A 12,282-nucleotide genomic window follows, 5' to 3' on the forward strand; every position below is an offset into this window, starting at 1 on the left:
AGAAACATTTTCCATACATGAATTTGGCAAAATACCTCGATTAAGGAGTTGTTAGGAGACTGACGGCACTGCCGAACTCATAACTAACTGTCAAATGTCTCTTTTAGATTTATTTTATCTGCAATAGCGATAGTTACATTTAAATTGTACATAGTTTTGTCTGAAAATGGGGATTTTAGAGTTGAAGTTTCGCCTGTTGTTTCAATGGTACGATGCAGGTCCAAAGGTCAACTACAGCCCAAACACGCCCTGATAATAAACCTGCTGAGCCTGGTCAATTATTCACAACCACAACCTCACACACACACACACATACACACATACACACACACACACACACACACACATCCCTGGGCCTCAGACCCAGCCCTGCTCATTCAGCTGCATTTGTATGAACAGAAGGAGAGAGAGAAAAGAAAATCCCTCCAGATGAGTCAGAGAAACCATAACCGGTCAGATGGTTCACATACATCCTTCTTTCCATCGTGGTGCCATTTGTGGCTCAGCATGCAGACATGCACGAGTGAGTAGTCATCGTTACATCACCACTGGGGACGTTCAGGCAGGGTGTGTCTGAGTCTTTCTCTGCTGCCATGACTTCAATTGCAGATACACAACAAAAGATGCTTCAGGCGCACAAGAAAAGTGACCAGGTTTCCAAACATTCAGTACATACCCCGGCATTGTTGATGTATTGGCTTGTTTTCCTCATACAAGTTTGAGTCAAGCTTGTATAATCAGTGGCAGAGAGTAGAAGTTCAAACCATTTATATTGGCTTAAGCTTTTTGTTGCCATTTTCTAACTACCTTTCGTATACTATATAATTGTAAACTGGGTTGCCTATATGGAGGGTGTTCCTAGGCCAAGCGACCAGTGGGGGCCATGGAGAGGCAATAATCATGTTCATTCTAAACCTTATTTTTTTATTTTGAACAAAAATATTTACCATTACTTATTAAAACAACAAAAATAAATATTGTATTTATTGTTGCTTTAGTAACATGTAGCCTGTTACATGATGTCCTTGTGAAAACGGTATGAGGCACTGTTTTTGTAATTGACCATTGTGAACAAAAAAAAACCCCTTGCAGGCAGTCACATGACCTGATAAAATTGAGGATCTAAACCAGGAAAGAAAGAGAGAGAGCACGTGCGTGCATTCATGAGTAAGCGCAGCCATTTCTGTTGGCTGACCTGATCACAGGACTAGTTCACGTTGTTGCGTGCAGTTTGACTACCATTGTTTGTATGTTGTCATGACAAAGGGCATACAAAAGATAAATAAAAGATCCACATTTGTAATCCTGTTTGTGCTCTTCTGAGCACAGTTATGCTTACATATAATTAAATCTGAATTATTCCAGTCTTTTTATGTTCTCAGTGGTTGTGAATCGCAAGGCTCGCTTTAAAGGGGAACATCACCTAAATAAAAATGTTATTTCTATGACCTAGGAGAGTTCAATCAATATTTGTGAACACGAGCTACTCCCTCTCAAAGCTAAAAACCAAAGAAGTGAGTCCCAAACATGTGATGTCATAGGGTATAATGTCTGGAGTAGGGTTGCAACAAATTAGATTTTTACAGTATGATAACCATATCAGAAAATATCACAGTTTCATGGCATACAGTATCACGCAATTACTATAATTGTAATCAGTCACACCGACCCTTAAAGGAATGAAATTAGAAGGGGTTTTTTTGGTTGACCAAATGCTTTATTTTAACTGTAACTTGAAACCATTTTTTATTGGGTGTATGTGGAAAAAGTCTGAGGCAGTTATACATCGAGTGTATGCGATGCCGAGGAAGCTGTGTTCAATGAAAATAACTGTGGACCCTAGCTGTACTGTGTTCCATAAATGCTTTTGGTACTTACTTCCATATGTTTAGGGAATGTTCCCCAGTGGCCAGATTCTGGGAAATGGTTACCTCTAACCCCTCTGATACATTTGAGATCTGCATGCCTCCTTTGCCTGTTTTACTCGGTCTAAATGATCTGTCAGAGCTGGACTTGACCATGATCAAAAAGAGAGCATTATTAGCCGTGCTTACAGCAGTGAAAAAATTGGTTGCCACACACCACAAATCGCCCCACTCCCTCTCTTTTTGGGCATGGGTTCTGACATACCTAGATATCATGTACTTAGACTATGTGCATGAGGCAAAGGAATCAGCAACAGAGATGTGGAGCTCAGCCTCAGCGAGCCTTAAAAGCCTTTTGGAACTAATATTTTGTCAGGAGACAGTGGTCGGGATCCTAAATGGGGTTGGGGGTGCGATGGCCCTTTAGGTGGGACAAACGTTTCTGTTACGTTTTCCTTTTTCTACTTTTGTCTTATTATTACTGTTTTGTCTTTGAGACATTGTGAGAATTGCTGTTGTTCATCTGGAGAATAACCTTTTCCATTGCTGTGTGCTGTACAATGTACGTCAATAAAAGAAAAACAATCAATGAGGAAAGGAAATGCACACACGCAGGTGAGATTCTGTCTGGTTGCCTTTTTTCATACCACAGATAAACAAAAGGGCACGGCATGATAACCGTCATCTTTTATACGACGGTATACCATGAAATCTCTACATGGCTGCAGCCCTAGAGAGGAGGTGCCCCACAGACAATGAATGGGAGCCTGACTTTGTCTTTCTCTTTTTTTAAATACCTGAATGAGCTTTATTCTATTGTCGTGGTCTCAGCTCTGAAACAGAAAATGTACCCATATACCCAGAGCGTTCCCCCGGCTGCTGTCAGTGTCATCTAGTACACCTTTCACCATTCAGCATCTATGGAGGAGCTCCAGACTTTATACCCTATGACATCACACATTTGAGTTTTAGCACTCTAGATTTTGGATTTCTAAGAGTTGTTAAATTTTACTAATAGTTTTTTTTACTTAGATCAGAGGAATAACATATAAGTTTTGAAGATGGGTGTAATTCCCCCTTTAGCAATCTATGTTTGGCAGCTGAGGAGTTTTTAGCACTTCAGATTAGGAATAAGCAAGTACACCACTATCTGTTGTATAAATTTGTATGGATTGATCAGACGTTACATGATTTATTACCTATGAGAACAGCCTCAGAATTGAGTTTCAGATCATTTTTTAATCACAAGAGTTTAAGATTAAGCACAGCTACCCAAATTAGGATTTATCATATGTACAGATGACGACATACTTCAATCACGATACTCGTACTTGTAAAAAGCACATTATCTGTACCAGATATTTGTTTTATCCAAGTATTAGGCTCAACCATACAATAGACTTTCTTTGGTTTCCTATGTTTTGTCTTGGGTGCTGTCTTGAGTGTGTCTGATAAGGAGTATCAGCTTCTGTTCCAAGAGGTATGTTTCCACCATCTGCAGTTGAAATCACATACTGAAGCTCAGTTTTTTTGTGTTCAAGGGCCTATCATCTTATGCATCAATGTTTTTCTGCCAGGTGTTCTGGTCAATTTTCAGTGAATGATTTGACACATGAAACATGCTCTATGTGAGCCACTGTTCACTATAAACCCCAGTATAGTAACATTTCAGTCAACATTACCTTGTACTTTGGTTAATGCATTTTACGCCTCACATTATAAACTTTAATTTTGATACTTGTCTTAAGTATCACTGACACTTTACCTTAAGTAAAAATCTGAAAGTAGGACTTCAGCTTTTTGTATTTGCCAGTACTTTTAATGATGGAGAACTAGTAGAGCTCGCAATAAAGGCAACAGCATTTTGAAAGTACTGCATTTAATGGTAAAAAGTGCTTCTATTTTTGCAGATCTGACTTGTTTTCAACCTTAAGTTTATCAACACATCTTTAGTAGAGTACACATTTCAGCAGGTTTCAGTAAAAGCTACAAAATGTACTATTTTTCAAACTATTTTACGATTATTTACGTGCTTCATTTATGATCACTGAGCATAGAATTTTTTTTCAACATTGAACAATTTGTGCCCTCAATGGTGTTTGCATACACAAGCACATTTTCTTTGCTCCCTTGAATGTGTTTCATGGGGCAAATACCTGGAATTTGGGGCCAACTTCGCCCTCACTGCCCTTGTCGCTAAATGAGCTACACCATCACTTTGACCTCCTGGCTAAACCTTTAAAATACTGGATACATTAGAGACAGAAAACCAGACATAGTTTGCAGTTTTTGTCCATTTGTTTCATCGTTTTATTTTTGCCATCTCCAGTCAGGTGACAAAGGCCTCGAGTGAACAAAAAGTTTGCAACTCTACCACCCTCCCCAACCCGATCGAGTCCCTCAAAAGAAACACACGCCTCACTGCAAACCGCCTCCCACATTTCGGAGGCCCACACCGCTACACACTCATGCCTCTCAAAACAAAATATAACACTCCTTTTGTATTGGGGGATGGCCGGGGCAGCTGGGCGAGCCCTCGACTGCCCCGGTGGACGAGAGGTGTGAGCGCACAGGACCCTCACGCCCCTCAAACTTCTACACAGACAAGAGACTGGCATCACGAGGGTAAATCACTGAAGTTTGTTTCTGTTGTTCTTAGGGGGGAGGGAAAAAAAAAAAAAAGAACGCTTCTCTTTTCTTGGTTTTAGAGCTTTGACATGCTGGGGTGGACCTCAAGTGCTCATAAGTGCTAGCCACCACCAATCCCAGCAGTTAGGAGGAAAAACGGACCTTGTCGAGCCCAATCCACTCAGGAAACAGAGCAAAGGCCATGCTGGAAAGCGGTATGGCTGCTAGAGGGACGGCCTAAACCAGAATTTAGCATCTACAGGGGCTACCCCTCCCTCCCACTGCTTTAATAACTCAAAAACTGCCCCCCCTCCCCTCCCACTCCCTCTAAAAGGCTTTAGACCTGCTATATTCAAGAATATAAAAAAATAATCATACAAAAGCTGAATCCCGTTGTTATTTAAACATTCAGGAATGTGAGTGGCAAAACCAACACTTTGAAGGCAAAAATAAGCAGGAATGAGCAACTGATCATTATTTTTGAAGTTGTTTTATATAAAGTAGATTGTTTGCCAAACAAAACCTCAGTGATCAGGCAGAGGACCACGCAGCGAGCTGCAGTGGAACTACCCAACAGCAATGGAAAAGAGAAACGAAAGGGGGAGAAAAAAAAAAAGATCAATGATGGGAATCACAACAGAATGATTGAGGTTGTCTGTGAAGGCCGACGCTTTGGTGACAGAACCAATGAGAATGCAAGAGACTGGTTGTGGGTGGTGCTTGTTGCCTGGGCAGCAAAGTCCGTCTCCCTATTTGTTGGCCAAGACCTTGGTAGCGACAGCACATTCCTCCCCCATGGCAGAAATCACGGTGACCTGCGGAGAGCGCACACAACATGTTCAAGTCAATCATCTGAAACGTTACACATGCAGCTCACACTCCTCACATTTTCCCCACATGACAACTTCCTGCTCTACTTCAGGACTGAATCCTGTCTGCGTTCAGTGGAGTGTGAAAATTAACAATATCAAAGATACAAACACATGGGAGACACATTTCTGCTTCATCTCAAGATGCTATTAATGCTGCAAACAATGTCGAGAATTTGCCATATCGTCATTTACAAGTTGGCGTCAGGCGTCATGACTATGAAACATGATTCAAAATGCTTACAGCCTAGGAATTGGACCGCACCACTGAGTATCTTCTGACCCTCTAAAACATTTTAATATACATGTGCAATGGTTCATCAGGTGAGAACAGATTTACATCCATAATTAAGAAGCCCAGAGATATAATACGTACCATGAATTCATCACCGGCTTCGAACTTTGCCTCGATTTCCTTGCCCACTTCACTCTCAGGGACACGCAGGTCCTCCCTGATGTCACCGTTGTCGCTCATCAAAGACATGTAGCCATCATTGATGTTGACCAACTGGGAAGTGAGGACACATTAGAAAACTGTCAATTAAATGAGCTGCAACTCCACAACACTTTTGATCCTAATCTAAAAAGAAGGTAAATACAATTATCATTTCATTTGCAACGGAGCACAGCCAGGTTACTGACTTTAGCGCCAGGTGCGCAGACTGTATAAAATAACGGATGTAGCCACCGCGACATCACCAACTGTTTTGAAAGCTTCAAGTCTTGGATTCTAGGAGTCTGAAGCGGCCATATTTGGATGAGAGCGTGGAGATACCTGCAACTCTAGCTTTGTTAGCGAGGCGCATTTACAGCGACCGTTAACTTCGATCATGCTTGCGCTATTTCTCACTAGCAAAAAATGGGTTTAAAGCCATTAAAAATGTACTTACCAAAAAACTAAATATCCAACTCCTTAGAAGATCTTTTAGTACAATCAAATGCTTTCAGCAACCAAAACTTAACCGTTGACTTTCATGACCTGAAAATACTGAAATATCAATAGGTATGGCTACGCCTCTACTCTGAACCTGGGATTATGCCATGGTTACATTATCCAACCAACACTGTCACCATGGTTGCTACTTGTCAACAGAAGGCACCCTCCTGTCACTCAAAATGGCCATGCCCTTAATTATGCACAAGTTTAAGCCTTGATATAATGTAAATTGGTTGAATTATATAAAAATTCACCCCCTGTACAGTAGTCATGAATGTTGAAATCTGCTATAGAGACCATAATTGTTTTTTGTATCACGCTGTCAACATGGTTATATCTGCTGTTAAATTGGGCATTTAACATGCGGGTCTATGAAGACTGACTTGCTCTTGGAGCCAGCCTAAAGTGGCCAATAGAGGAACTGCGGTTTTTGCCACTTCTGTGGTGACTTCATTTTTCAGTCTCAGAGGTTGCTGCTCAGTCAGGTGTCCTCCAGCATTCAACCTCAAATCAGTTTAATCCTAATGCTAGAGCATGAATGACACTGCTCTTCTTTGCAAAAATGTCAATGAAAAAAAAAAAAAAAGATTCAACCTGGTATATTTCAAATATCCCAATATAATTATGCTTAGCTCAACTTCAGTCAGAAATGCTGTTGACATACCATATTTCTTCTTCATATTGAAAGATGATAAACATTGGTGAGTAAACAACTTGATTACAAGTAGAATTATTGTACTTCAAGCCAATATTAAAAGTATTTCAGATTTTTTTTGCCTTTACTGAAAATTAATGTTAAACATTCGTAACGTTGACAAGAAATGTACCCGTGATCAGATTAAATGGCACATTTCCAGCCTGCAGCTTCTGAACTTGCTCAAGAAAAGCTGGTACAGAACACAGGGTCGCATGTCCTTTCTAATTGGAGTTATGCATTCTTTTGTTAACTGCAGTGACACTTGTGTGATGAGAAAGTTCCAGAGATGTTTGGACTGACTACGTACCTGGTAGTCTATCCTCTTAATGGAGGGAACATCCATGTTGTGGGTGGAGGGGCACATATCTTCATGCTTCTTGTTGGTGAAGATGTCGATACCAACCAGGTTAACCTACAAAGGAACATTACGTTCATTACACAGTGATGTCAAGTATTTAAGAAACCTGTCAGGAGTTAATGTGTGCAGATAACAAGACAAAACATTAATATATGACAGCAGAACACAACAAATCAAAAGAAAATATAGAACAATATGATGCAAAACCACCACAAAAAAGATGGATATCCAGTTGAAGCTGGATTTCAGTAAGACATTAATCATTTAAAATTATGGAGAGAGGGATTTTTGTTTTGTGTCAACATTAACTTATAAAAGATGGTATCTGCAGGTATAAGACACTTGTTTTTTGTTTTTTTTTTTAAGATATTTTTGGGGGCATTTTTTGCCTTTAATTGACAGGACAGTTAAGTGGGGATTACATGCAGCAAAGGGCCACAGGCTGGACTCGAACCCGTGCCACTGCGGCAACAGCCTTGTACGTGGGGCGCCTACTCTACCACTAAGCCACCAACGCCCCATAAGACACTTGTTTTAATACTTTTTTTAACCAACTTTAAGACTGAATTTTGGGCAAATCATCTTTTCCTTATTCAAGTGTTGCAGAAAAATGTAAACATTAGTATGTGGTCCCATGCAGAGGTAGGTTTTATGTAAGAATATGGTCATCAAAGTGAGTTAGGTTAATCTACATATTGCCAACAGGCGAGTAAAAAGACTATTAGTTTCAGTGGTAGGTTTGAAGACTTTTAACATAAATTTGGACTGAGGATTCAAACACATGCAGAAGAGTAAGTTATCTGACAAAAAGAAATTAAAAAAAAAATCAGATAAATGTGTATCAATTAAGCCCTCATTTTAAAAAAAAAAAAAAAAATTAAAAAAAAAAAAAAAGACTATGCAATGACTTCTGAGGTCTAACATTTAAAAAACTGAACTTAATACATTAAGACTTTAAGGACCTGAAGACATCCTTTATTTAATGACCCAATTTAGACTGGTCATAATCATTTACTGTATAACAGGGACGGTGCAGATTAATAGAAGTTGCTGTAAATGCATCAGAATTAGCTACAAGGCTATTCTCCATTTGAAGTCCCTGGAGAGATCATGATACATGGTGTACTCAATGATATTGTTTTCCCTCCCAGCTGAGGAAGCAAGTGTTTAGTGTTTCCAATGTACTGCACATCTCCTAAGGTTTAAAATCACACACAAATAAGGCAACACTGAATCTCAGTTTTTACTATTTATTGTGACCAAGTCCCAGGAGGGCAAAGTACACCTGGGAGCACCCTGTTGTTTAAAGAAAAAGATAAGAAAGGCAGTGCATACTAAAACACTTGAAGCAGCTTGGATCAGGCTGGTCTGAAACCTGAGATTCTCAAGGCCCAAACTGAGCCTCGGGTCTCTGCCAAGCTCATCTTTGACACTGCAGTTTTTTTTTAATGTCTAAACTCCATTTAAACTTTGCAATGTCACTTTACAGCTGCTCTTATTTTTAAGGGGCCACATAACCAAGCTCTGAAGATGAGCTTACCTTGGCATGTCCATGCTTGCCGGTCTTGGAGGTGGACATCTCCACAATTTTGCAGGGACGTCCCTTCAGCACCACATACCCGTTCTTACGCAGAGCAGAGCACTGCATAGGGTAAGTGGCGGAGGCGCCAGACTCGCCAGTCGTGAAGTCAAGATCGGGATCTGCCATGGTGCGATGGGTCAGGGGTGCTGCAAAAGATATTTACACATTAATGACTTCACTATTAAACTCGGAAAATATACAATTAGTTGCAGTGATGACAAGACAAATGCTTAACAAATACAAGTTTATCAATGAAATGATTGATTGTGGTACTGACCAACCCTGATATAGACAATTGGCGACTATTTTGATTATCAAATAGTTGTGTTAATCATTTTTTAAGCTACAGGTCAAACATTTGCTGGTTTCATGCTTCTTAAAATGTGAGAATTTGATCCATTTAATTGTCATACATACAACTATGAACAGCTTTGGACTATTGGTCAGATAAGATACCATTTGAAGAGGGCATGTTTCTCTAGTTTGACATTTTTATCAACAAAAAGAAAAAGAAGAAATATTAATCAATGATAAAAATAATTATTAGTTGCAGCCCTAATGTGGCAGTAATGTTTACATTATGCTTTATATTAAGGTAGTGTCAGTAAGGCAGACACTTCCTGTTTGGCTGGCTGATATGCTCTTGTCTGACACTTTAAGGCCATATGTCCACTAAAGAGTCCACTAAAGCATGTCATACTCGGCTGTTTTAGTACTTTGCTGATTTGTGAAAAACCAATGGAAGTGGAGCTAGAAGCAACAGACAGGGTAGGAGTGACAGGCTAACAGTTTTGTTTTTCATGCAAATTGGTGACAAGAAAAATTAACAATCTTGATCGCATTACATTTTAGTTTTAAGATCAATAGTTTTAAGGTGTCTACTTGAACAGCTGACATAAGCAAATGAACGTGCATTGAAGCACAGCGTTACAAGTTTGGCAGTCATCTAATCCTACCTGAAACACATGAGAAATTCCTATAAGTGCATATTCTTTGTACCTTGTACTTATTGCTGTCAACTTCTACACTCTCTGGCCATTATTTCACCTTTTCTCACACAACTACTACACTGCAAACTTTAATTTGTTTTTCTTTTCTTTTTTTTTTTTTTTTTACACACTTGTTTTATATCTTTATATTTTATAGCATAAATTGTTCTATTTTTATAACTTCTCTTGACTTTTGCACTGTGTTTATCTTTATGAACCAAAATAAATTAATGTATGTACAAACCTATTTGGCAATAAAACTCTGATTATAAAATTCTGCATTTAAAACCTTCAGGGAAAAGCACCTAAAACACGACAAGAAACTGTGGGAAAACCCCAGTTTGAGGAATTCTGTAAATTTTGATGAGTATAAATGTTATTTCTTGATACTATAATTTAAGTATCTTCTCACTGTTTACATCTGACCAAATTCTAGCGGGTCAAACACCAGTTTAACGGCTCCGTCCCTGGCTTTGCTCGGGACCACTGCAGGGCCCCACTGTGCGTTCACCCTGTAAATCAATATCGCGAGATCTCGGGAAAAAGTGGCATCCTCATAATCTTTTCCACAGATCACATTTAATCCACTCCGGTTATTTTAGTTAAACTACATACACATACAGCGGCACCGAAACGTGGAAGCTCAGACAGGCTGCCCGGCTCAACACGAGGCTGGGCGGCTGCGCCACTTTCAGGTCTACCACTAGTTTTCATCATGTTAGCAGACATTAAGTGAACTTCACAACTCATCAAAACTAACATTAGCCGACTAGCTCACACAACAGCCGACAATACTTTATAAATATAAACATTAACTCTTTAGAGGGACTACAGGGAGTAATTTAAGTAATCTGACATAAACACATAAGCTAGCGGAGGCAAGTTAGCCGGCCTGGAGTTTACAAGTACAACAGCGCCAGATAACGGTACAAAGCCAACTGACAATAACGTCACACACGCCAACATTAGCTGACATTATCTTAGATATTTCGGTTTAAACGGTCCGTGTCAAAATTAACACGCCTTGTTGAGATAACCTTCTGCTGTCGTGATGTTTATTACGCAGCCAATGTGCGCTGCCGCTTCATAAACAGCGAGTACCGTTATCCGTCTATTAGCTAATGGGATGCTAACACGCTAACGCTAGCCGCTCCATTCAGCTCCGTCCAAATAAAAGCAGGGATTGACGCTCGGTCGACAGCGGCTGGTGTGCGGGCCTTGTGTTTTTATGGTCGACATTTAAAACGTCGGATGACAAATACACCGCGGATTCTTACGAAAAATTAAGCAGACATTAGCGCAGAGAATGACAAGCGACTTCCACCGACCGCGCTGCCGAAGGCCGCATGTCCCTTTGATTGAATCTGGTAACGTTAGCTGGAACATGGACTCCCACACCCTGCCCTGCCACCGACTACATCCACCGAGAAATTAAATAACTACTTCCACAGGTGCTCAGACCGCTACACGGACACTTTCGTACCTCTGAATCCGTCATCCGTTCACTTAAAAAACCGTTAAGTGTCCCGTTTATCCCCCCCAAGGCAGAAACACGCGCCATGCCACACTTACCTTCCAAGAAAAAGAGGACCGAAATTGCGCACGCGCGGCCAACTTTACTGCAGCATCCGTAGAAGAAGAAGGGAGGGGGGGCGTTTATGTGTTCCGGTGGCAGCCTGGCAGAAAGGGATGCCAGGTCTGAGGCAGTCAAACATGGCAACCCGACAGGTCAGCGGTTCTCAGAGATGGGGCATCTGCAGAGCTCCACGGGAGGCAAGAGCCACCTTCTACGGGCCCAAAAAGAGTCGGAGCACCCTCTCCCACCGCCGTTACAATGTTTGAATATAAATTGTTTTGTATCAGCGATACTTTAGCGGAAGAAGTAGTCGCATCATTTTCCGGAGTAAAAGTCTTTATACCAAAGCGAAATGTACTTAAAGTACTGAAAGTAAGCACTGGTGAAAGAAGTACTCGGATCTTTTACTTATCCGAAGTAAACAGAGCAATACCAGAATGTTAAAACACTCTTTTACAAGCAGTGGTTGAATGTAACGAATTAATTAAACTTCATCACAGTAGGCCTACTTAAGTTATTTTAGAGGGGGAGTACCTGTATTTTATTTGAGTTTTTACATTTCTGCAAACTTTCACATTTACTCCACTACATTTTGTGAATAGATGTGTACGTTTAGTCCCCTACATTTACTCAAAGCATCTTTGTTACTTACTACAAAGTAGGAAAGGAAGGGAGGAAGGGAATGAAGGAGTGGAGGGAAAGAAATACTGGATTTTGTTATTTCATTCCTTTAAGTTGTGAAAAAGACCACATTTCTGACACTCCATGTATACATGTTATG

At 40.3% G+C, this 12,282-nt stretch overlaps 1 protein-coding gene across 1 annotated transcript; it reads right to left on the reverse strand.

The window, feature by feature from the left end:
* Nucleotides 1-4,520: 4,520 nt before the first annotated feature.
* Nucleotides 4,521-11,655, reverse strand: eif5a (eukaryotic translation initiation factor 5A). The gene is given in 6 exon segments (XM_049564936.1): nt 4,521-5,308; nt 5,739-5,870; nt 7,304-7,408; nt 8,895-9,082; nt 11,498-11,576; nt 11,578-11,655. Coding segments are annotated over 6 exon segments (633 nt in total). The 5' UTR covers nt 11,641-11,655; the 3' UTR covers nt 4,521-5,242.
* Nucleotides 11,656-12,282: the final 627 nt, after the last annotated feature.

Source organism: Epinephelus fuscoguttatus, linkage group LG21, assembly GCF_011397635.1.
Source record: "Epinephelus fuscoguttatus linkage group LG21, E.fuscoguttatus.final_Chr_v1".
Taxonomy (NCBI): domain Eukaryota; kingdom Metazoa; phylum Chordata; class Actinopteri; order Perciformes; family Serranidae; genus Epinephelus; species Epinephelus fuscoguttatus.